The following is a 27109-nucleotide window of genomic DNA, read 5'->3' on the forward strand; positions in this document are numbered from 1 at the left end:
TCCCAGTTCTTCCATGGCCTGCATACTCACCAGACATGTCACTCATTGAGCATGTTTGGGATGCCCTAGATTGACATGTACGACAGCGTGTTCTAGTTCCCACCAATATCCAGCAACTTCGCACAGTCATTGAAGAGTAGGACAACATTCCACAGGCCACAATCCACAGCCAGATCAACTCTATGCGAAGGAGATGTGACACACTGCATGAGGAAAATGGTGGTCACACCAGATAATGACTGGTTTTCTGATCCACGACCCTACCTTTTTTTAAGGTCTCTGTGATCAATCTATGCATATCTGTATTCCCAGTCGTGAAATAAATAGGTTATGGCCTAATGAATTTACTTCAATTGACTGATTTCCTTATATGAACTGTAAATCTTTGAAATTGTCGCGTGTTGCGTTTATATTTTTATTCAGCGTATTAATTTAAGGTTAGGGTTAAAGTTAGGGTTAAAATCACATTTTAAGAAGATAAATTATAGAAATAGGAGAGGCATATACCTTTGTGGCGGTCAAAAAAATGTAAGCCAATAAACATGTTACTCGCATAAACTTTGACAGCCCTACTCTGTCACTAACCGATAGTCATGGAGGTGTTACGAAACCAATAACTAGCCTGATTTTGCGGCACTCATTATGTCGAGGGGTCTTAGGCCAAGCTACATAGTCTGGAACCTTATTTGATGTGTGCATAAATGTGAGACTTAAGCGTGTGACTAGGTGTTGAATGCACCTGGTCACATTATTCATATGTTCATGGTGACAAAATAAATCTGTACAAAAACCAAACTACAAAAAGGCATGCCCAACTAAAGAGGTTAACTAACACATAGAAAAACAAAAGTCCGGCAGATAGTGTGAGAGAGTTGTCAGGAAACCTGAGTCACAATCATCTTGATCGCTTGCACCTGGGGAATTATCAAGGCTTCCTGGAAGAACACAGCCCTCACCCAGTTGGTGCTGTCACCTGGAGTGTGGAAGTGTATCAGGGTAGTGTGTTTGTCTATGTCCTAGTGTGGCCGATGTGAAATGGCTAGCTCGTTAGCGGTGGTGCGCGCTAATAGTGTTTCAATCGGTGACGTCACTTGCTCTGAGACCTAGAAGTAGTTGTTCCCCTTGCTCTGCAAGGGCCGCAGCTTTTGTGGCGCGATGGGTAACGATGCTTTGTGGGTGTCAGTTGTTGATGTGTGCAGAGGGTCCCTGGTTCGAGCGAGGAGAGGGACGGAAGCTATACTGTTACACTAACACTATCCTTCCTCCCATATCATAACACTGGCAACTATAATTCAAACAAAAAGCAAGGCATGCTGGGAAATATGCAGATAAAGTATAATAAATTGTCAAGTCACTCAACCAAAAATTCAAAGTTGAGTGAACATACAATTAAACTTAAGAATGTACATGTTCAGATTTATGCCCAACTGTTGAGCAAACTCACAATCCTTTTGCAGCTGGTTGCCTTACAATGGTATGTTGAATCAACATATTTTTTTTTTTTACAGTGCAGGAATATACCCTCCCTTTGCAACCCTAGTCACACTGTACAACGCAACTAACCCCGAGCATTCTGATTACATCCCATAATCCATTTAATTCAATATGGGACTTTCAGGGGCTTACATGAGTAATCACCATGCCACTAACTTTTGAAATCCCCTGGGGATGAGCAGTCAATACAAAAGGTAAGAGTGGACTATTCAGATACAAAGAGAAATCAGCTGTGACTTGAATAGTTAAAAAAAACAATTGGACACAACAATTCATAAATCTGACTAATAGCAATACTGTTCTTTTTTAGATCCAGTTTTCCAAGTTATGTGATCACTATCTTCTTACAATGATAATTTTTTTGTGACCAATTTTCTTGCTGGGTGGGGCTACATGTACAACACAAATTCATATAATTGAAGTAATTTGTATACTCCTAAGTGCAGATAGGAATGTACAAGTTATATCAATTTGTTTGTAAACATTGCTTGATATATTGTACATCAGATGTGTGGTATTTCCTTTGTGAATATAATTTCAGCTAATGCTAGATGGTTATTCACTATGTCTGGGGCTGTTTCATGTATTTTGTATAGGGCATGCAGAGAGTAGAATGATCTGTGGTGACTGCATTGCAGGATGTGCTATCTGTGCTGTTTCCCTATCAGGTACATTTCTGAAATGATTAGTATATTGTGCATTGTAATCTTCACATATTCCTGTTGTGGTAAACTTGCATTATTTTGGTAACTGTGGTTACCCCAATCAACAAGCGCCAAATCAGCGTGCGTGCAGAGAGTAGAATGATCTGTTTTGGATGCATTGCATGACGTGCTATCTGTGCTGTTTCCCTATCAGATAATAAACTGACTATCTGTGCTGTTTCCCTATCAGATAATAAACTATTGAATGGTGCTACATGCTGGAGTCCTTGTCGATGATCGTTCACAACGCAAGAAGAGTACTGTTACACTACTTCTAGTTATTCTGAACGGAACAGAGCAGGTATTGCTTATTATTACTATGGTTGAGGGACTGACATAAAGCTTTTTCTGCGTCGAGAGATAGAACTGCCCAAGGAGCTTTGGTTTCTGATGAAGCATGTAAGATATGTAACAGACGACGGAGGTTATCTGAGGAGAATTGTGTTTTAACAAACCCGGATTTGGTCCGGATGTACCGATTTGGTTAAGTTTCGAGACAGTGTTTATCAAAGATAGGGGGCGATGGTGAGAACACTGGGTGGTGTCCTTACCTTTTTTATATATACAAAAAAAGGTACATCCCTTCCAAATGAATCTTTGTGAACGGCTGTGTAAATCATTTCAAGTAACAGTGGACCTACTTGGTTCCAAAATGTTAAATAGACCTCAACCAGGTGATTTGCCTTTATTCATGTTATCCAATGCTCTTTTGAGTTCATGGCGAGAGATTTGGGCTCCCAGCAAGCCGACTTCCTCCATTGAGAGAACAGGACTTCTTATTTATATATATATATATACACTGCTCAAAAAAATAAAGGGAACACTAAAATAACACATCCTAGATCTGAATGAATGAAATATTCTTATTAAATACTTTTTTCTTTACATAGTTGAATGTGCTGACAACAAAATCACACAAAAATTATCAATGGAAATCAAATTTATCAACCCATGGAGGTCTGGATTTGGAGTCACACTCAAAATTAAAGTGGAAAACCACACTACAGGCTGATCCAACTTTGATGTAATGTCCTTAAAACAAGTCAAAATGAGGCTCAGTAGTGTGTGTGGCCTCCACGTGCCTGTATGACCTCCCTACAACGCCTGGGCATGCTCCTGATGAGGTGGCCGATGGTCTCCTGAGGGATCTCCTCCCAGACCTGGACTAAAGCATCCGCCAACTCCTGGACAATCTGTGGTGCAACGTGGCGTTGGTGGATGGAGCGAGACATGATGTCCCAGATGTGCTCAATTGGATTCAGGTCTGGGGAACGGGCGGGCCAGTCCATAGCATCAATGCTTCCTCTTGCAGGAACTGCTGACACACTCCAGCCACATGAGGTCTAGCATTGTCTTGCATTAGGAGGAACCCAGGGCCAACCGCACCAGCATATGGTCTCACAAGGGGTCTGAAGATCTCATCTCGGTACCTAATGGCAGTCAGGCTACCTCTGGAGAGCACATGGAGGGCTGTGCGGCCCCCCAAAGAAATGCCACCCCACCCCACACCATGACTGACCCACCGCCAAACCGGTCATGCTGGAGGATGTTGCAGGCAGCAGAACGTTCTCCACGGCGTCTCCAGACTGTCACGTCTGTCACATGTGCTCAGTGTGAACCTGCTTTCATCTGTGAAGAGCACAGGGCGCCAGTGGCGAATTTGACAATCATGGTGTTCTCTGGCAAATGCCAAACGTCCTGCACGGTGTTGGGCTGTAAGCACAACCCCCACCTGTGGACGTTTCCGGGCCCTCATACCACCCTCATGGAGTCTGTTTCTGACCGTTTGAGCAGACACATGCACATTTGTGGCCTGCTGGAGGTCATTTTGCAGGGCTCTGGCAGTGCTCCTCCTTGCACAAAGGCGGAGGTAGCGGTCCTGCTGCTGGGTTGTTGCCCTCCTACGGCCTCCTCCACGTCTCCTGATGTCTTGCCCGTCTCCTGGTAGCGCCTCCATGCTCTGGACACTACGCTGACAGACACAGCAAACCTTCTTGCCACAGCTCGCATTGATGTGTCCATCCTGGATGAGCTGCACTACCTGAGCCACTTGTGTGGGTTGTAGACTCCGTCTCATGCTACCACTAGAGTGAAAGCACCGCCAGCATTCAAAAGTGACCAAAACATCAGCCAGGAAGCATAGGAACTGAGAAGTGGTCTGTGGTCACACCTGCAGAACCACTCCTTTATTGGGGGTGTCTTGGTAATTGCCTTAATATTTCCACCTGTTGTCTATTCCATTTGCACAACAGCATGTGAAATTTATTGTCAATCAGTGTTTGCTTCCTAAGTGGACAGTTTGATTTCACAGAAGTGTGATTGACTTGGAGTTACATTGTGTTGTTTAAGTGTTCCCTTTATTTTTTTGAGCAGTGTATATATATATATATATATATTTTTTAAACTCAATCTAGCTTGGTGTGGATTTACAATCAGAGGTGTACAATTCTTTATAGAACAGGAGAATCTTTGGTTGATTAACTTGAGTTCTGATAGTAATTCACCTGATTCAGATTCAATAGTTGCAATATCTGCTAATTGATCATTAGTGCGACGCTTGTTAGCCAGTAGACGACTGGGTCGATTACCATGGAAGTAAAGGTAGAGTCTAACGCGATGGGTGGCAAATTCTACTCTCTGTCTTATCAATAGATTTAGTTCTGTCTTGACTTTGTCTTGACTCTGTCTTGAATAGTCGCTACTTGGTCTGAAAAAGTGTTTGCTGATGTAAACAACTTCACATAGCCCTTCAGAAGAAAGGCACACGGACACCCACACTTCAGGATGACTTGGTTTTTATCTGCAGTAAAAAATATCACACAGTGATGACAGGCATTGACAGGATGGTCACAGCCACACGTTCACTGGTTAGGTAGGACACAATATATATTTTAGATAGGAGCAACAGTAATGATACATGCCCTCAATGTGAAGTGATATTAATCCATAAATACAGAGCACAAGTACAACCCTTTTTATATAAACCTTTTAAGGTAGTAAGAAAATAAACATTAACTTAATATTTCGATAAATCACCTGCTAGCAATAGCTAGCGTGACATTATAGTGCACTGACAGACGGTGCTAGTTAGCTCGTCCTTAACATGGCTAGCTAAGCCAGCAAAAACTTGGTTAACTTGCCGAAATAGGCCTTAAATACATTAACGGTAAAATAAATATATAAACTCAGCAAAAAAAGAAACGTCCTCACACTGTCAACTGCGTTTATTTTCAGCAAACTTAACATGTGTAAATATTTGTATGAACATAACAAGATTCAACAACTGAGACATAAACTGAACAAGTTCCACAGACATGTGACTAACAGAAATGGAATAATGTGTCCCTGAACAAAGGGGGTGTCAAAATCAAAAGTAACAGTCAGTATCTGGTGTGGCCAGATACAAAGAAACAAAGAGCTCTTCTGTTGAATCTGACAATTAATCTTGATGGTTGTAAAGTCGTCTCAAATAAAACTGTGAAGGACCTCGGCATTACTCTGGACCCTGATCTCTCTTTTGACGAACATATCAAGACTGTTTCAAGGACAGATTTTTTCCATCTACATAACATTGCAAAAATCAGAAACTTTCTGTCCAAAAATGCTGCAGAAAAATTAATCCATGCTTTTGTTACTTCTAGGTTAGACTACTGCAATGCTCTACTTTCCGGCAACCCGGATAAAGCACTAAATAAACTTCAGTTGTTGCTAAATACGGCTGCTAGAATCCTGACTAGAACCAAAAAATTTGATCATATTACTCCAGTGCTAGCCTCCCTACACTGGCTTCCTGTTAAGATTTCAAGGTTTTACTGCTAACCTACAAAGCATTACATGGGCTTGCACCTACCTATCTTTCCGATTTGGTCCTGCCGTACATACCTACACGTACGCTACGGTCACAAGACACAGGCCTCCTAATTGTCCCTAGAATTTCTAAGCAAACAGTTGGAGGCAGGGCTTTCTCCTATAGATCTACATTTTTATGGAATGGTCTGCCTACCCATATGAGAGACGCAGACTCGGTCTCAACTTTTAAGTCTTTACTGAAGACTCATCTCTTCAGTGGGTCATATGATTGAGTGTAGTCTGGCCCAGGAGTGTGAAGGTGAACGGAAAGGCTCTGGAGCAACGAACCACCCTTGCTGTCTCTGCCTGGCCGGTTCCCCTCTCTCCACTGGGATTCTCTGCCTCTAACCCTATTACAGGGGCTTACTGGTGCTCTAACCCTATTACAGAGTCACTGGCTTATTGGTTCTCTTTCATGCCGTCCCTAGGAGGGGTGCGTCACTTGAGTGGGTTGAGTCACTGACGTGATCTTCCTGTCTGGGTTGGCGCCCCCCCTTGGGTTGTGCCGTGGCTATACTCGGCCTTGTCTCAGGATGGTAAGTTGGTGGTGTGGGGGCTGTGCTTTGGCAAAGTGGGTGGGGTTATATCCTTCCTGTTTGGCCCTGTCTGGGGGTATCATTGGATGGGGCCACATTGTCTCCTGACCCCTCCTGTCTCAGCCTCCAGTATTTATGTTGCAGTAGTTTGTGTCGGGGGCTAGGGTCAGTTTGTTATATCTGGAGTACTTCTCCTGTCTTATCCGGTGTCCTGTGTGAATTTAAGTATGCTCTCTCTAATTCTCTCTTTCTTTCTCTCTCTCGGAGGACCTGAGCCCTAGGATCATGCCTCAGGACTACCTGGCATGATGACTCCTTGCTGTCCCCAGTCCACCTGGCCATGCTGCTGCTCCAGTTTCAACTGTTCTGCCTATGGCTATGGAACCCTGACCTGTTCACCGGACGTGCTACTAGTCCCAGACCTGCTGTTTTCAACTCTCTAGAGACCGCAGGAGCAGTAGAGATACTCTTAATGATCGGCTATGAAAAGCCAACTGATATTTACTCCTGAGGTGCTGACTTGCTGCACCCTTGACAACTACTGTGATTATTATTATTTGACCATGCTGGTCATTTATGAACATTTGAACATCTTGGCCATGTTCTGTTATAATCTCCACCCGGCACAGCCAGAAGAGGACTGGCCACCCCTCATAGCCTGGTTTCTCTCTAGGTTTCTTCCTAGGTTTTGGCTTTTCTAGGGAGTTTTTCCTAGCCACCGTGCTTCTACACCTGCATTGCTTGCTGTTTGGGGTTTTAGGCTGGGTTTCTGTAAAGCACTTTGAGATATCAGCTGATGTAAGAAGGGCTATATAAATAAATTTGATTTGGCCACCAGCTGCATTAAGTACTGCAGTGCATCTCATGGACTGCACCAGATTTGCCAGTTCTTGCTGTGAGATGTTACCCCACTCTTCCACCAAGGCACCTGCAAGTTCCCGGACATTTCTGGGGGGAATGGCCCTAGCCCTCACCCTCCGATCCAACAGGTCCCAGACGTGCTCAATGGGATTGAGATCTGGGTTCTTCGCTGGCCATGGCAGAAAACTGACATTCCTGTCTTGCAGGAAATCATGCACAGAACAAGCAGTATGGCTGGTGAAATTGTCATGCTGGAGGGTCATGCCAGGGTGAGCCTGCAGGAAGGGTACCACATGAGGGAGGAGGATGTCTTCCCTGTAATGCACAGCGTTGAGATTGCCTGCAATGACAACAAGCTCAGTCCGATGATGCTGTGACACACCGCCCCAGACCATGACGGACCCTCCACCTACAAATCGATCCCTCTCCAGAATACAGGCCTCGGTGTAACGCTCATTCCTTCGACGACAAGACCGCGACTCGTCAGTGAAGAGCACTTTTTGCCAGTCCTGTCTGGTCCAGCAACGGTGGGTTTATGCCCATAGATGACGTTGTTGCCGGTGATGTCTGGTGAGGACCTGCCTTACAACAGGCCTACAAGGCCTCAGTCCAGCCTCTCTCAGCCTATTGCGGACAGTCTGAGCACTGATGGAGGGATTGTGCGTTCCTGGTGTAACTCGGGCAGTTGTTGTACCTGTCCCGCAGGTGTGATGTTCGGATGTACCGATCCTGTGCAGGTGTTGTTACACGTGGTCTGCCACTGCGAGGACGATCAGCTGTCCGTCCTGTCTCCCTGTAGCGCTGTCTTAGGCGTCTCACAGTACCGGCATTGTAATGTATGGTCCTGGCCACATCTGCGGTCCTCATGCTTCCTTGCAGCATGCTAAAGGCATGTTCACGCAGATGAGCAGGAACCCTGGGCATCTTTCTTTTGGTGTTTTTCAGAGTCAGTAAAGGCCTCTTTAGTGTCCTAAATTTTCATAACTGTGACCTTAATTGCCTACCGTCTGTAAGCTGTTTGTGTCTTAACGACCGTTCCACAGGTGCATGTTAATTGTTTGTGGTTCATTGAAGAAGCATGGGAAACAGTGTTTAAACCCTTTACAATGAAGATCTGTGAAGTTATTTGGATTTTTACGAATATTCTTTGAAAGACAGGGTCCTGAAAAAGGGACGTTTCTTTTTTTGCTGAGTTTACATAGCCACATTCGCTATTGAATATGAACCCGTTTTCCAAAGACACTATTGTGTGTACAGAAGAAGGAGACACAAACCTGCTTTCAGAATATCTCTCTCACTCCAAACCCACTAGTTGTTCTTTCAAAGAAAAGAATACAAAAATGTTAAATCCGAAGACCTCTCATATTGGCAACCTTCTACAATGGCAGAATATATTTTTATGAATTTGACAACACATAATGAAAGGAAACTTTATTTATATCACACCTTTTCCTGAAGTGAATGGTTTCACCCACTACTCTACCCGCGAACTGCGGTGTTCTTTGATATCTACATTGCGTGCGAAGTTGATGGAAACTCTACATTTTCAATTTGTCACACTGAGAATGCTCTAACATCGTTAACAACATTTCCAATTCTGATATATTCTTTTAATTGTGATTTATTCAGCCCAGATGCAAATGCAGTTGCATAGTTTTTTATAAAAACTTTGATGATAAAAACTTTCCCATAAAATCAGAGGATCATCAACTGAATTTTTGGTTAATCATTATGAATTCATTTAATTAAGTTTCAAATTGTTCACAGAAAGTAGGATTTTGTAGTAAGAAAACATTGAAGCGACATCTTGTGGCTCTTTCAGGAGATTCTGGAATGTGTATCTGGCAGTAGTAAGCWTGATGATCAGATACTGTAGGTTCATATGTCGAATTTCAAATTTCTTGATGAAAGAAAATAGAGGAGTAGATAACAGTACGAAATCGATTCGGTAGAATGTTTTGTGCCTGGTTGAATAGAAAGTGTATTATTTTGCTTTAGGGTTTTGAGCTCGCTAGGCATCAATGAGGTAGTTATTAGAGAGTATATGTTGGAGAGGCTTGGTTGCCTGTGAATTGTAGTTTTGTAGATTTGTCCCGCATGTCCAGAATGGCGTTCATGTCTGTCCCAATAACCATTTGGAATTTGGTTAATTCTAACAATATGCTGTTCAGAGAATCAAAACACTTAGGATCATATGAACTTAAAGCATACACATTAATAAGGCAATTTTCTTTCCATTATGGACACCTTTAAGGAAATTGATTCTTCTTTCTTGGTTTTTCGCCTTTATCAAGGGTGGGGATTTTGAGTTTCTTATGTATCATTATTATTACACTCGTAGTTTTGTTTGGTGCTTATGAAAAATCGGAGAGTTCAATGACCAGCCGGAGGAAGACCACACGACAACACCCTCCTCAGGGGATAGGTACTCAGTGTAAAGCCAATTACTACACAGCTGGGCCCAATAATTACTTTGTCTCTTCCTCCTATATAGGTGTGCCAGGAGAGGAGCTGGGGGAGGATTGGGAGGAGAGACGGGGACCTGTGAGGATGTTGGTTTTTCCTACCTCAGAGAAAGCTTCTATGACTGGGCACCTTGTCTCTCTGTTAACCAAGGCAGGCTTTAGGTAGAGAGAAGCGTGCCTCCTGTAACTGTTACGTTTAGACGATAGTCTAAGACAGGAGTAGGCGTTTGTTGTTTTGCTTTCTCTTTTTGGCCACGGCCTTTTGGTCAACGGCTTAGTTTGTTTATTTGTTTTGTTACGCTGGTGTTTCAGTGTTGGACGTTCCCTGTACTGGAGTTATTTTGTCGGGTGAAAGAAGACCCGTTTAGTAAAAGATACAAAAGAAAAGGAACCAATGCCTCTGGTCTGTTCGGGTGCTTCGGACAAGCTGATCCATTCACAATAGTTTCTTTCTAGAATATCAAGACAGCTGAAATGTTTGATGGGACTATTAAGGCCWTCAAGTTCCAAAGAGAATAGCTAGTGTTGCCGTTGTTTTTTTCTAAAATGTGATTGTTATCTTTAGTGTTGATAAGCCATGGATGTAAAATAAAAAGTGGGACGCACAGGGAAACCCACCCATTGGTCGATCCCCACCCAGAAGACGCTCATATGGAGTCTCTTAAGCAGCACATTTTTGGTCTTAAGGTAAAAAATAATAATAACTTTATTAATTATAATAAACTAAAACAAAATAAGTAAACAAATCAGATCTGTACAATTAAGTTAGCAGACTTGATGAGTAAGGGTGGGTAATGAGGAAAATATGAAGAAAATGAAAACAAAGATATGACAGATATACAAGCCTAATGCCTAATGCCTAAACAGTCAGATATAGGATAGCTATAGAACCAATAGCACCTAATCCATGATCAACACTTATTATTAGCAATATGCTTTAAATGACCTTAAAACTACATTCCCCCACCTTTATATGCTCTATACTATGTACAAAAAAGGAAGAGGGTATGTGCAAAAAGTGAAGTCTATTCTCTAGATCAGTGGTCACCAACCTTTTCTGAGTCAAGAACACTTTCTGAGTCAAAATGCATGCTGAGATCTATCGCTCTGATTTACTTTTTAAACATAACTTAAACATAAGCCTATAAAACATTTACCAAATAAAAACTCTTCTGTAGCGATGAGGTTTGTGCAGTAGGCTATAGGCCCAATACATGATCACTGCATATTGGCTATTGGCCCTGCCAATGTTGTTCTTCTCAGACCATTTTGAAATAATATTGTATGATGACACTGGTAATGGATCATATGTTGTATTACTTGTGGACTGATGCCCTGCATCTGATTGTCATATATATGAAAATGGTGCAGACAGATAAGGGCGGCCGTGCTTCTAGCTCCAAATCAACTTTGCAGTAAATAGTTTTTTTATGTGTTATTTCTTACATTATTAGTTCAGTCTCTGGATAATAAAGTTGACGAGCTCAGGGCGAGGATTTCCAGAGAAACATCAGGGATTGTAACATACTCTGTTTCACGGAAACATGGCTCTCTCGGGATATACTGTCTGTCCGTACAGCCAGTTGGGTTCTCAGTTCATCGCGCAGACAGGAATAAATATCTCTCTGGGAAGAAGAAGGGTGGGGGTGTATGTTTCATGATTAACTACTCATGGTGTGATTGTGATAACATACAGGAACTCAAGTCCTGACCTAGAATACCTCACAATCAAATGCTGACCGTATTACCTCCCAAGAGAATTCTCTTTGGTTATAGACACCCAAACTTTGAACAACCCACGGAGCTCCATTAAATCCATTATTAAAAAATGGAAAGAATATGGCACCACAACAAACCTGCCAAGAGAGGGCCGCCCACCAAAACCCACATACCAGGCAAGGAGGGCATATATCAGAGAGGCAACAAAGATACCAAAGATAACCCTGAAGGAGCTGCAGACCTCCATGGAGGAGATTGGAGTATCTTGTCCATAGGACCACTTTAAGCCGTACACTCCACAGAGCTGGGGTTTACGGAAGAGTGGCCAGAAAAAAAGCCATTGCTTAAAGAAAAAAATAAGCAAACACGTTTGGTGTTCACCAAAAAGCATGTGGGAGACTCTCCAAACATATGGAAAAGGTTCTCTGGTCAGATGAGACTAAAATTTAGCTTTTTGGCCATCAAGGAAACCGCTATGTCTGGCGCAAACCCAACACCTCTCATCACCCCGAGAACACCATCCCCGGTGAAGCATGGTGGTGGCAGAATCACGCTGTGGGGATGTTTTTCATTGGCAGGGACTGGGAAAAATAAGAATTGAATGAATGATGGATTGCGCTAAATACAGGGAAATTCTTGAGGGAAACCTGTTTCAGTCTTCCAGAGATTTGAGACTGGGACGCAGGTTGACCCTAAGCATACTGCTAAAGCAACACTTGAGTGGTTTAAGGGGAAACATTTACATGTCTTGGAATGGCCAAGTCAAAGCCCAGACCTCAATCCAATTGAGTATCTGTGGTATGACTTAAAGATTGCTGTACACCAGCGGAACCCATCCAACTTGAAGGAGCTGGAGCAGTTTTGCCTTGAAAAATTGGCAAAAATCCCAGTGGCTGGATGTGCCAAGCTTACAGAGACATACCCCAAGAGACTTGCAGCTGGAATTGCTGCAAAAGGTGGCTCTACAAAGTATTGCACGCTCGTTTTCAGTTTTTTTGTCTTATTTCTTGTTTGTTTCACAATAACACATATTTAGCATCTTCAAAGTGGTAAACATGTTGTTTAAATCAAATGATACAAACCCCCCCAAAATACATTTTAATTCCAGGTTGTAAGGCAACAAAATAGGAAAAATGCCAAGGGGGTGAATACTTTTGCAAGCCACTGTAAACAAGATGGCTATCGGGCCCAGTGTATCTGAGTCATCATAGCCATCTGTCACATCTTCTGTTGCCTGTGCATTTCCTTTACATTCTTTACCTCTCTCACCCACACCTTCACTCTGCTGAAACCCTCCTTCCTACTGGTCAAGTTCACCGTCAGTCTTCAGTCCGGCGCATCATCAGAAATGAAGGCACTAATCGCAAAAAACATGTTCATCAAAGGAGCACCCGGCCGCCCTGAAACAGAGTTACAGTACCACTGATGAAAAGGAAATTATGTTTGAATTTTTTATTTCACCTTTATTTAACCAGGTAAGCTAGTTGAGAACAAGTTCTCATTTACAACTGCGACCTGGCCAAGATAAAGCAAAGCAGTGCGACACAAACAACAACACAGAGTTACACATGGAATAAACAAGCATACAGTCAATAACACAACATAACCGTCCAGAGTAGTGATGCTAGTCGGGCGGGCGGGTGTGGGCAGCGAACGGTTGAAAAGCATGCATTTGTTTTTACTAGCGTTTAAGAGCAGTTGGAGACCACGGAAGGAGTGTTGCATGGCATTGAAGGTCATTTGGAGGTTAATAATAAACCGTTTTCCTTTTTGTTAGGAAGCTCACCCCTGTTGTGGATAGTTTGACTTTGGTGGGGCAAGGCAACAGTCTTGATGGAATGAAATGTGAAAGGATGGAATGAAATAAGGAAGGATGAATGAAAGGATGGATTGATGGACGGATGTGTACAATAGGTGGTTCTCTGTCACAGGCTTGGGTCGTGTCCGTGTCTCTCTTCACTCTCAGGTTGGGGGTCGTGTCCGTGTCTCTCTTCACTCTCAGGTTGGGGGTCGTGTCCGTGTCTCTCTGCACTCTCAGGTTGGGGGTCGTGTCCGTGTCTCTCTGCACTCTCAGGTTGGGGGTCGTGTCCGTGTCTCTCTGCACTCTCAGGTAAGGGGTACCGTTCTGTTGTTCCAGGGCTGGTTTAAGTTTTCTCGAAGACCTGTTTGCACACAGCTCCACATGCTCTCAGCTCCTGCAGAGAGAACAGATTTTTTAGAAATCCTTTTAATTATTGATTTGTTCGTGTAGAAAGCAAAAAAGAACCCCCTTATCACAATTAATTGAGGTAAACAGCTGTGAAAATGTAAAAAAAAAAAAAAACTAAATCGATCTCCTCTAATTCAAATATAGTAATTGATAAAAAAACTGTATTTATCGAAGAAATGTTTAAAAAATGTATAATTTTTGTGAATGATATCATAAATAGGACTGGTGGAGTTATGTCACACATGCAGCTAACACAGACATATGGAAATGTCTGCTCTACCCAAAATTACAACCAATTAATTGCAGCATTACCACAAAAATGGAAGAGGCAAGTAGAAGGGGAAAAAAGTAAGGAACTTGTATGTCGGCCCTGTATTAAAGAACATAAATGGTTAAAGAAAAGTGTGATAAATAAAAACATATACCAATTTCATTTAAGGACCAAAAAACTGACAAGCTGGGCCAGTATAAATTGCAAAATAGTTGGGAAGAGAATTTCGATGTACCCATTCCATGGCACATGGTTTATGAATTGATACGCAAAACAACGCCGGATTTCAAAACTTCAAATTTTTCAATTTAAATTACTGTACAAAATTCTTGCAACTAATAGAATGTTATATATATGGGGTATACAATCTTCCAGCTCTGCAGATTCTGTTGTGAGGAGGCAGAGTCATTAGATCATTTATTTTGGTATTGTCCATATGTAGCTCGTTTTTGGTCACAGGTCCAGGAATGGCTGAAGAATTGCAACATTTGCCTAGAACTAACGCTACAGATAGCAATACTGGGGGATTTGAAAAGCCATAGTCAATCAATCAATAATATAATAATTTATTTAGCAAAAATGTTTATTTTTAATTTACAATCTGTAGAAGCTATGAGAATAGGAAGTTCAAATCTTTTGTGAAGCATCACAGCACAGTTGAAAAATATATGGCAAATAAAAATCCAAATGGATGATGTTGGAAGATAGATGGAAGGTTGAGTGGAACTGAAGGGTGGGACTAATAACAAGATAAACAATGTAGGGCATACGGGATCTGTGGAAATGTGTATAGGTGCGGAGCTTTTGTGAAATAGCACAGTTACAAGTGGAAATAAAATTGGATGGACAACAGAAATAGAGGAAGGACTAAGACAAACAAGAGAGAACTATTATAAAGTAGACTGTGTCTGTAAAATGGGTATAAGATGTATAAATTGAAGGTAAAAGCAGAAGTGTTTATTAGTTTACTCCAATTGGGGGAGCGGTGGTAGGGTTGCGGGAATAATAATAAAGGTATATTCTTTAAAAAAGTATGTATGTCTATATAGGTATGTGTATGTATATATGTGTATATGTATGCATGCGTGTATGGATATATATATTTACCCCAAAAAATATGGGGATTGGAAATGATGCAGACAATTACATTGGAAGCAACATTCTTTCCGCAATATTAAGCTGATCCACCCCTAAAAAAAAAATATATAGTAATAAAATTTAAAAAGAAAAAAAGAAAGAAAAAAATAAAATTATAAAAATTTCGATCTCCTCTATGGAGAATAATCATAGTCAAAGCACTTGTACTTGCAGTTATATTTCTAACCACCAGAGGCCGCTGTTGTTCAGTGTTCCGGGATTAGTGACTCCAGTGAGCCACTCTGCTGAATGAATAATTTCATGGCCAATGATTGCGAACATCTGTAGAATCACTTTGACTAAATAATATGGCAGTCAGATGCCTTTTACCACAGGATGTTGGTGGAACCTTAATGGGGAGGACGGGCAGTGGTAATGGCTATGTGCGGAATAAATGGAAAGATATCAACAACATCATATACTTGGTTTCCATGGTTCCCATGTGTTCGATGCAAATCCATTCCTCTGTTCCAGCCATTATATGAACCTTCTCCCCTCAGCAGCCTCCACCGCCTTTTACTCAGCTTTGACGACAATAATCATATAGCAATGAAAATCCGCAACGACAAGGTAGTCATACGTGTGTCATTGTAGAGGTCAGTGTCGTTTTTACTCTGCTATTTATCTAAAGCCACATCTATATACATGTTTTAAATCACCTGATCTGAGATTTGTTGTGGACAAAAAGTAAAATCAGGAACTGAGGAAGTAGACTTGCATTCAAATGACATGAATGAATAGCTCTCTTACCAATAAAGCCTATCTCCCTCCACCCAATGGGTCCAGCCTCGGCCCTCCTTCTCTCCCTTCTGAACACACACCAGCTTGTCCCCCTCCCATGAGATAGTGGTCTACGGGAAGAAAGGAGAGACACTATTATGCATTCTAGGAGCATGACCCACACATCAACACACACATAGCATCCACAACCATATGTAGAACAACTTACAGGGAGAACATACACTGAGTGTACAAAACATTAGGAACATCTGCTCTTTCCATGACAGACTGACCAGGTGAAATCTATGATCCCTTAAACCTGTTGGTTTTTTCACATTCAACAGTTTCCCGTGTGTATCAAGAATGGTCCCCCACCCAAAAGACATCCAGTCAATTTGGAACAACTGTGGGAAACATTGGAGTCAACATGGGCCAGCATCGCTTTCGACACCTTGTAGAATCTATGCCCAACGAATTGAGGCTGTTCTGTGGGCAGAAGAGGGTGGAACTCAATATTAGGAAGGTGTTCCTAATGTTTTGTACATTCAGTGTATACAGACAGAAACCTGCAACCACACTTCTCAGCAGAGTAAAATAACTTTTCATATATTGTTCAGAGTACAGGAGCAAATAATATGCCAAAGGACTTGAATGAGATCAGAATGTGAGGAAAGGCTGACATCTATCTTTGTATTTATATTTATTATGGATCCCCATTAGCTGCTGCACTCTTCCTGCGGTCCAGCAAAATTAAGGCAGTTTGTACAATTTTAAAACATTACAATACATTCACAACACACTGTGTGCCCTCAGGCCCCTAATCCACCACTACCACAGATCTATAGTACTAAATCCATGTGTATGTATAGTGCGTATGTTATCGTATGTGTGTGTGTATGCATGTGTCTGTGCCAACGTTTGTATTGCTTCCCAGTCCCCGCTGTTCCATAAGGTGTTTTTTTAATCTGTTTTTTAAATAAAATGTTACTGCTTAAGTCAGTTACTTGATGTGGAATAGAGTTCCATGTAGTCATGGCTATATGTAGTACCGTGTGCCTCCCATAGTCTGTTCTGGACTTGGGGACTGTGAAGAGACCTCTTGTGGCATGTCTTGTGGGGTATGCATTGTGTCTGAGTAGTTTAGACAGACAGCTCGGTGCATTCAAAATGTCAATACCGCGCCATCCATCATTCCTTCAATTCTTACCTGTTTCCCAGTCCCTGACATGCATATTATTAATATTAGCTCTCTGTGTACATCCAAGGGCCAGCTGTGCTGCAATGTTCTGAGCCAATTGCAATTTTCCTAAGTCCTTTTTTGTGGCACCTGATCACACTACTGAACAGTAGTCAAGGTGCGACAAAACTAGGGCCTGTAGGACCTGCCTTGTTGATAGTGTTGTTAAGAAGGCAGAGCATCGATTTATTATAGACAGACTTCTCCCCATCTTAGCTACTACTTTATCAATATGTTTTGACCATGACAGTTTACAATCTAGTGTTACTCCAAGCAGTTTAGTCATCTCAACTTGCTCAATTTCCACATGATTTATTCCAAGATTTAGTTGAGGTTAAGGGTTTAGTGAGTGTTTTGTTCCAAATAGAATGCTTTTAGTTTTAGAAATATGTAGGGTTAACTTATTCCTTGCCACCCACTCTGAAACTAACTGCAGCTCTTTGTTGAGTGTTGCAGTCATTTCAGTCGCTGTAGTAGATGACGTGTGTAGTATTGAGTCATCTGCATACATAGAAACTCTGGCTTTACTCAAAGTCAGTGGCATGTCGTTAGTAAAAACTGAAAAAAGCAAGGGGCCTAAACAGCTACCCTGGGGAATTCCTGATTCTAACTGGATTATATTTGATAGGCTTCCATTAAAGAACACCCTCTGTGTTCTGTTAGACAAGTAACTCTTTATCCACATTATAGCAAGGGGTGTAAAGCCATAACACATACGTTTTTCCAGCAGCAGACTATGATCAATAAAGTCAAAAGCTGCACTGGAGTCTAACAAGATAGCCCCCACAATCATTTTATCATCATTTTCTCTCAGCCAATCAGTCATTTGCGTAAGTGCTGTGCTTGTTGAGTGTCCCCCCTGATTAGCATGCTGAAATTCTGTTGTCAATTTGTTTACTGTAAAATAGCATTGTATCTGGTCAAACACAATTTTTTCCAGAAGTTTACTAAGGGTTGGGAACGGGCTGATTGGTCGGCTATTTGAGCCAGTAAAGGGGGCTTTACTATTCATGGGTGGCGGAATGACTTTATCTTCCTCCAGGCCTGAAGGCACACGCTCTCTAGTAGGCTTAAATTGAAGATGTGGCAAATAGAAGTGGCAATATTGTCTGCTATTATCCTCAGTAATTTTCCATCTACAGTCGTGGCCAAAAGTTTTGAGAATGACACATGAATTTTCACAAAGTTTGCTGCCTCAGTTTGTATGATGGCATATACTCCAGAATGTTATGAAGAGTGATCAGATGAATTGCAATTAATTGCAAAGTCCCTCTTTGCCATGCAAATGAACTGAATCCCCCAAAAACATTTTCACTGCATTTCAGCCCTGCCACAAAAGGACCAGCTGACATCATGCCAGTGATTCTCTCGTTAACACAGGTGTGAGTGTTGACGAGGACAAGGCTGGAGATCACTCTGTAATGCTGATTGAGTTCGAATAACAGACTGGAAGTTTCAAAAGGAGGGTGGTGCTTGGAATCATTGTTCTTCCTCTGTCAAACATGATTACCTGCAAGGAAACACATGCCGTCATCATTGCTTTGCACAAAAAGGGCTTCACAGGCAAGGATATTGTTGCCAGTAAGATTGCACCTAAATCAACCATTTATCGGATCATCAAGAACTTCAAGGAGAGCGGTTCAATTGTTGTGAAGAATGCTTCAGGGCGCCCAAGAAAGTCCAGCAAGCGCCAGGACCGTCTCCTAAAGTTGATTCAGCTGCGGGATCGGGGCACCACCAGTACAGAGCTTGCTCACTAATGGCAGCAGGTGGGTGTGAGTGCATCTGCACGCACAGTGAGGTGAAGACTTTTGGAGGATGACCTGGTGTCAAGAAGGGCAGCAAAGAAGCAACTTCTCTTCAGGAAAAACATCAGGGACAGACTGATATTCTGCAAAAGGTACAGGGATTGGACTGCTGAGGACTGGGGTAAAGTAATTTTCTCTGATGAATCCCCTTTCCGATTGTTTGGGGCATCCGGAAAAAAAACTTGTCTGGAGAAGACGAGGTGAACGCTACCATCATTCCTGTGTCATGCCAACAGTAAAGCATCCTGAGACCATTCATGTGTGGGGTTGCTTCTCAGCCAAAGGAGTGGGCTCACTCACAATTTTGCCTAAGAACACAGCCATGAATAAAGAATGGTACCAACACATCCTCCGAGAGCAACTTCTCCCAACCATCCAGGAACAGTTTGGTGACAAACAATGCCTTTTCCAGCATGATGGAGCACCTTGCCATGAGGCAAAAGTGATAACTAAGTGGCTCGGGGAACAAAACATCAATATTTTGGGTCCATGGCCAGGAAACTCCCCAGATCTTAATCCCATTGAGAACTTGTGGTCAATCCTCAAGAGGCGGGTGGACAAACAAAACCCCACAAATTCTGATAAACTCCAAGCATTGATTATGCAAGAATGGGCTGCCATCCGTCAGGATGTGGCCCAGAAGTTAACTGACAGCATGCCAGGGCGGATTGCAGAGGTCTTGAAAAAAAAGGGTCAACACTGCAAATATTGACTCTTTGCACCAACTTCATGTAATTGTCCATAAAAGCCTTTGACACTTATGAAATGCTTGTAATTATACTTCAGTATTCCATAGTAACATCTGACAAAAATACCTAAAGACACTGAAGCAGCAATCTTTGTGAAAATTTATATTTGTGTCATTCTCTAAACTTTTGGCCACGACTGTAGAGTATCAGACCTACAGTGGCTTGCAAAAGTATTCACCCGCCTTGGCATTTTTCCTATTTTGTTGCCTTACAACCTGGAATTAAAATGTATTTTTTGGGGGGGTTGTATCATTTGATTTACACAATATGCCTACCACTTTGAAGATGCTAAATATTTCTTATTGCGAAACAGACAAGAAATGACACAAAAAAACTGAAAACTTGAGCGTGCATAACTATTCACTCCCCCAAAGTCAATTCTCTGTAGAGCCACTTTTTGCAGCAATTCCAGCTGCAAGTCTCTTGGGGTATGTCTCTATAAGCTTGGCACATCTAGCCACTGGGATTTTTGGCCATTCTTCAAGGCAAAACTGCTCTAGCTCCTTCAAGTTGGATGGGTTCCACTGGTGTACAGCAATCTTTAAGTCATATCACAGAGTAACGTTTGTCGTCGGAAGGAGACCAAGGTGCAGCGTGGTAGGCATACATTCTTCTTTATTTTAAATGTACACCAAAAAACAATAAACAATACAGCGACCGAACAGCTTCGTCGTGCAAACTACATGCACTCAAAACAAAGACAAGATCCCACACTGAAGGAGGGAAAAAGGGCTGCCTAAGTATGATTCCCAATCAGAGACAATGAAAGACAGCTGCCTCTGATTGGGAACCACACTCGGCCAAACACAAAGAAATAGAGAACATAGAATGCCCACCCCAAATCAAGGCGTGACAGTACCCCCCCCAAAGGTGCGGACTCCCGGCAGCAAACCTGAACCTATAGGGGAGGGTCCGGGTGGGCATCTAATCTCGGTGGCGACTCCGCTGATCCCTCCGCTTCTGTGGAACCGGACCATGGATCGTCGCTGGAGGCTCCGGACTGCAGATCGTCGCCGGAGGCTTTGGACTGGGAACCCCCGCTGGAGGCTCCGGACTGCAGATCGTCGCCGGAGGCTCTGGACTGGGAACCCCCGCTGGAGGCTCTGGACAGCGGATCGTCGCTGGAGGCTCTGGACTGGGGACAGTCGCTGGAGGCTTCGTACGTGGAGCCGGAACAGGTCTCACCGGACTGAGGAGACATACTGGCAGCCTAGTGAGGGAAGCTGCCACAACACATCCTGGCTGGATACTCACTTTAGCTCAGTGAGTGTGGAGAGCTGGCACAGGACGCACTAGGCTATGACGGCGCACTGGAGGCATAGTGCGTAGAGCCGGCGCAGGATATGCTGAGCCGTGGAGGAGCTCTGGAGCGCAGACCTGGCACAACACGTCCTGGCTGAATCCCCCATGTAGCATGGCAAGTGCGGGGAGCTGGAACAGGCCGCACTGGGCTGTGCTGGCGAACTGGGGATACCGTGCGTAGAGCTGGCGCAGGATATCCTGGGCCGAAGAGACGCACCGGAGGCCATGAGCGTTGAGCCGGCACAAACCGTCCTGGCTGAATGCCCACTCTAGCACGGCAACTGCGGGGAGATTGCACAGAGCGCTCCGGGTGGTGGCTGCTCAATGGGGACACTGTGCGCATCACCGTATAACACGGTGCCTGACCAGTCACACGCTCCCCACGGTAAGCACGGGGAGTTGGCTCAGGTCTGAACCTTGACTCCACCAATCTCCCTGTGTGCCCCCCCCCCCAAAAAAGAATTTGGGGGGCTGCCTCTCGTGCTTGCTACGTTGAGCTAACTCCTCGTAATGTCGCCGTTCCGCTTTCGCTGCCTCTATCTCCTCCTTCGGACAGCGATACTCCCCAGCCCTYGTCCAGGGTCCTGCTCCATCCAGGATTTCCATTCCAAGATATTTAAATGTTTCCTCTTAAACCACTCAAGTGTTGCTTTATCAGTATAATTAGGGTCATTGTCCTGCTGGAAGGTGAATCTCAGTCCCAGTCTCAAATCTCTGGAAGACTGAAACAGGTTTCCCTCAAGAATTTCCCTATATTTAGCGGAATCCATCATTCCTTCAATTCTGACCAGTTTCCCAGTCCCTGCTGATGAAAAACATCCTCATAGCATGATGCTGCCACCACCATGCTTCACTGTGGGGATAGTATTCTTGGGGTGATGAGAGGTGTTGGGTTTGCGCCAGACATAGCGTTTTCCTTGATGGCCAAAAAGCTACATTCTTGTCTAATCTGACCAGAGTACCTTTTTCCATATGTTTGGGGAGTTTCCCATATGCCATTTGGCGAACACCAAATATATTTACTTATTTTTTTCTTTAAGCAATGGCTTTTTTTTTATGGCCCATCTTCCGTAAAGCCCAGCTCTGTGGAGTGTACGGCTTAAAGTGGTCCTATTGACAGATACTCCAATCTCCGCTGTGGAGCTTTGCAGCTCCTTCAGGGTTATCTTTGTTCTCTTTGTTGCGTCTCTGATTAATGCCCTCCTTGCTCTTGTCCATGAGTTTTGGTGGGCGGCCCTCTCTTGGCAGGTTTGTTGTGGTGCCATTATCTTTTCAACATTTTTATAATGGATTTAGTGGTGCTCTGTGGGATGTTCAAAGTTTTGGATATTTTTTTGTAACCCAACCCTGATATGTATTCTCCACAACTTTGTCCCTAACCTGTTTGGAGAGCTCCTTGGTCTTCATGGTGCCGCTTGCTTGGTGGTGCCCCTTGCTTAGTGATGTTGCAGACTCTGGGGCCTTTCGGAACAGGTGTATGTATACTGAGATCATGTGACACTTAAATAAAGTCCACCTGTGTGCAATCTAACTAATTATGTGAATTCTGAAGGTAATTGATTGCACCAGATCTTATTTAGCAGCTTCATAGCAAAGGGGGTGAATACATACGCACGCACCACTTTCCTGTCATTTCTTTTTAGAATTTTTTAAATAAGTAATTTTTTTCATTTCACTATTTTGTGTATGTCCAATACATGAAATCCAAATAAAAATCAATTTAAATTACAGGTTGTAATGCAACAAAATAGGAAAAATGCCAAGCGGGATGAATACTTTTGCAAGGCACTGTATATGGGACTCAGAGAGGGAGAGTAGTCAACCATTTTGATATGACCACTTTACCCATCAGCATTTTCAAAACACTACACCAAGCCAGTTCATATTCATACCAACAGGAGCATTCTAGTGCAAATGCAAATGAATTACTTAAAAATCATACAATGTGATTTTCTAGATTTTTGTTTTAGATTCCGTCTCTCACAGTTGAAGTGTACCTATGATATAAATGACAGACCTCTACATGCTTTGTAAGTAGGAAAACCTGCAAAATCGGCAGTGTATCAAATACTTGTTCTCCCCACTGTATATACACACACAATACTGACCAGATATTATACACACCAGCTCTTTCATGACATAAACAAGTCAGGAGTTAATTGTAAATAGTCATAAAGGTATAGTAAAGTATTTATCAATTGGACTCACAAATCATAAGGTACAACATTATATAGTTGGCTCATTGGTCAATAACAGATTACGCTATTTCATTCCCTGATGGTACTCGCAGCACCACACAAGGGGATGGCTTATGGGCTTGAAAAGTAATCAGTCTATATCGGCTTACAAGGGCAGATCTTTTTTGGGGAGAAAAATATGCAGATCCTGATCAGTTCAGAGAATAAATGTAATCAGAGGAAAAATTTAGTTTGTCTCTGAGCTACTAACTAACCTTCTCGCCTTGCTCTTGTCCTCTATTGCCTGATTTTATTAGGCCGACCCAAACCTTACTGTGCTGGCTTGGATATTTTCTTTTCACATTGTCCTCTTCAGCAGTTCCAGCAACTATGATGAATACGTAACCTGGCCAGCTCAGTACAGCTTGGTTTAGCACTGCTCTGATCGGCTCAGTAGTGCGAAAAGCCCTTAGAGTATGTGTTCTCAAGGACTCCAGTGTCTTCTCTAGCTTTGTTGCTGATTCCATCTACTGCTTCCCCCTTAGTCTCAAGTATGGTCCTCTGTGGCTCAGTTGGTAGAACAATTGCGGTAGAACAATTGTGCTTGCACCTGTCAGGGTTGTGGCTTCAATTTCCAGGGCCACCCATACGGAAAATGTATGCATGCATGACTTTAAGTCGCTTTGGATAAAAGCATCTGCTAAATGGAATATATTATTATATTAACTCAAGGCCCCTTGTGTTCACAGTGGTACCTCAATCAATTATAAGGACACATAAGGACTGCCATCACACTAGAGCAGGGTTTTGGCAAAAACCAAAATGTGCACCCCTTGTGGTCCCCAGGACCGAGTTTGAAAAACGCTGCACTTGAGGGAATATGATTGATCAAATCACTACTGAAACATCAATATTTCTCCTTGTTCGCCGTCTCTCTCCAGTCTCCAGAAATACGTTTTTATAGCCGTTGATAGCCAAAAACTAGTCTACACTGAATGTGTGATGGAAATGTTTTCGTCAACTCACCATGCATTTTCTGTCATCCACCCCTGACAGATCCTCCTCAAACTCCTTGCCAACATGGAAATCCATGTTGTAGTTCTTAAAGGTACTGAGGGTCTTGATGACCATGTGATCACCATCAACACTGATGTCTTTGTCGGGCTTCAACAAAGTGGCAATTTTCCTAATGGCAACATTTACATCTGTGTGATAGGTCCCCAAGGAAAGAAGAGAGAGAAAATAGATCAACACAAGAGGAGCAGGAAGGCTACGTTCATCTATAGCCTAATGTCACATTCATTCTCCCATAACCTGTTTCTGTAGCCTATAGGCTTTAACTGGATCCAACTCCCGAAAATCTTTTTGGGATACTTTGTAAATATGAGGCACTTTCGAAACCATTATTTTAAGTGACACAACAATTGTCAGTATCTACACCAGTGCTCCAATAAGAACACTTTCAAACTACTAAATGTTATAACCCTATATATGTCTCTAAATATTCAGAATAGTAATGTTCGCTAGGTCTATAGTTGGAATATTGAACCCATGGCGCAGTGGTCCAGCAGGTATCCTTGCGCATTATCCATTTTGACTGAAGTTTGAATCCCCGTCATTAAGGGCAAACCATCCATAAAAGACTGTGGGACAACTCACCGAGGGCTTTCAAGTACTCTTCGAAGTTGTCATTAGAGATCATTTTCCAATACCCATTCAGGTCAACTGGCATATTGCTGTGTGTTTCTAGTGTCCTTACTCCCAGTGAAAAGGGTAAAGGAGATATATCGCTGTTTACTTGCAATCGAATGCCGGACCACTGTCCATACCTCCAATTTGAAACATAACCCCTTTAATCTGATTACTTACTAGTTTAAAAAAAAATCCTACAACATTTTGAGCCTCCCTCCACCGCTGATCCGCCGACTCACCCCCATGCATCCCTACGCAAACTGCGCATTTGGAACAAGGGCACATAGTCTATCAATTAAACCTCGTCCCCAGCCCATGAGAGCAGACTGGGAACGACATAATATATAAATTATACAACAGTATTGTTCAATACCCGTTTCTGATTGGCTAGAAGAGCATTCTAGAATGGACATTAAAACCAGATAACGGGACACCTTTTAATATGCGCCTACAGATGCAGACCGTAAAACTAACAACTAAACAAACTGAAATGGGATACATTGTAAATGCAGGAAAAACAACGAAAAAATAGCTAGCTAGGCATTGATTGGTTTTTGCAGAGACATTGTTTTGGAGCATCTGGTGAACTAACCTGGTGAGTGATAAACATGAATTTCTCTGGTCCCTACTGTTGCAGTCATGACGCAAGAGGCGCTCTGCTGTCAAATCCTCCCACATGTTTCTAGTTTGACCAGCTGTTTTCAGCAACAGTTTTTTTTTTTTTAATCGGCAGATTTGCTAGCAACAAACTATTTAGCTAGTTAACTAGCCCAGTGTTTGATATGCAATGCGATCCCCAGTCTCGAGTGGCCTGAGGATAAGGGAAACTTTTCTAGCTCTTCCAGGCAAAATCGGGCACCCTCAGCGCATTGTTATGGATTTATTCAAATGAACGTCAATAGAAAACAGATACTTGTTGTTATTCTGGCGGCAGAGGTCGTGACTATGTTAGCCGTAGCTAGCTGGCTATCTAGCAAGCAAGGGTTAAGGGACAGGTCGCAATTTACTGGGGGAAGGGGTGGTCTAAAATAGGGGAGGGTTGTCAAACTTCATTTTTTGCTTTGGGGAGGGTTGTGTGTTTTTTTTTTTATTGGGCACATGGGAGGGTAGTGCATTTTTCCCCTGGTTAACATTTGCTCTTTTGCAGGTTTTACAATATAATTTCCATCCTAGCTACATTTCCTCAGCTGCTTGCATGCGCCTCCCCTATATCAAGGTGTTTTGGTACTTCCCTTATGCACTACACTTTTCCATGTGCCAACCTTTATTATAAACTGAGTGGTTCGAGACCTAAATGCTGATTGGCTGAAAGCTGGGGTATATCAGACCATATACCACGGGTATGACAAAACATTTATTTTGACTCTTCTAATAATGTTGGTAACCATGGGGGTTAGCTTGTGGGTTAAGGCTAAGGGCTGTATCCAGGCACTTCGCATTGTGTCGTGTTTAAGAACAGCCCTTAAATCAAATCAAATGTATTTCTAAAGCCCTTTTTACATCAGCAGACGTCACAAAGTGATTATACAGAAACCCAGCCTATAACCCCAAAGAGCAAGCAATGCAGATGTAGAAGCACTGTGTCTAGGAATAACTCCCTAGAAAGGCAGGAACCAAACCTAGAGGGGAACCAGGCTCTGAGGAGTGGCCAGTCCTCTTCTGGCTGTGCCGGGTGGAGGTTATAAGAGTACATGGCCATTAAGGCCAGATTCTTCTTCAAGAGCTGTGTTATATTGGCCACATTTAATTTGAATAATGTCGCAAACGCCCTGTAATTTGAATGTTTAATTCCATTTGTATCAGTTGTGGACTACTCTCAACAGTTTATAAGGTCTAGAAAGGCACAGTAGCAGGCCAGTCTGGCTGTATTTTTACCTCTGATACTGAATGCGCTGTCTGTATCAGATAATCATTCTCCCAAGTCCTCCTAAAATAATGTGGCAACATATGCTCCTGGCAGGCCCGGTTAATCAGGAAAGCTTAACACCCACACTGCCTCCTCTCCAATCCGAGCGGCTATTCCTTGCGCACCTAGAACATTTCAACAGACAAAATATTTATCAATTCATTTTAAAAATGTATTACCTTTTATATGTGGCATAAATACAACCAGTCACAATGTTTTAATATGATTAGTCTCCTATAGTCATGCACACGTTAATCCAAAATATAATTCCAG

General features: G+C 42.7%; 1 protein-coding gene across 1 annotated transcript; it reads right to left on the bottom strand.

Annotated features, from left to right (window-relative positions):
* Nucleotides 1-875: 875 nt before the first annotated feature.
* On the bottom strand, nt 876-25233 carry LOC111979696 (retinol-binding protein 1-like). Its single transcript, XM_070449038.1, has 5 exons — nt 24898-25233; nt 24265-24443; nt 15996-16096; nt 13558-13790; nt 876-973 (listed from the first exon to the last, which is right to left on the bottom strand). Exons 1-5 carry the CDS (start codon nt 24968-24970, stop codon nt 876-878), a joined length of 684 nt encoding a protein of 227 aa, XP_070305139.1. The 5' UTR covers nt 24971-25233.
* Between the last annotated feature and the right edge of the window lie 1876 nt (nt 25234-27109).

The sequence above is a fragment of the Salvelinus sp. IW2-2015 genome, linkage group LG19, assembly GCF_002910315.2.
Source record: "Salvelinus sp. IW2-2015 linkage group LG19, ASM291031v2, whole genome shotgun sequence".
NCBI classification, from domain to species: Eukaryota; Metazoa; Chordata; class Actinopteri; order Salmoniformes; family Salmonidae; genus Salvelinus; species Salvelinus sp. IW2-2015.

Coding starts and splice junctions, on each gene's coding strand:
- LOC111979696 (XM_070449038.1), bottom strand. CDS start 24,970: ATGCCAGTTGACCTGAATGGGTATTGGAAAATGATCTCTAATGACAAC. Junction 13,791..15,995: donor GAGGGAGATAGGCTTTATTG/GTAAGAGAGCTA, acceptor GTGTGCAAACAG/GTCTTCGAGAAAACTTAAAC. Junction 974..13,557: donor CACGGACACGACCCAAGCCT/GTGACAGAGAAC, acceptor TCCACACTCCAG/GTGACAGCACCAACTGGGTG.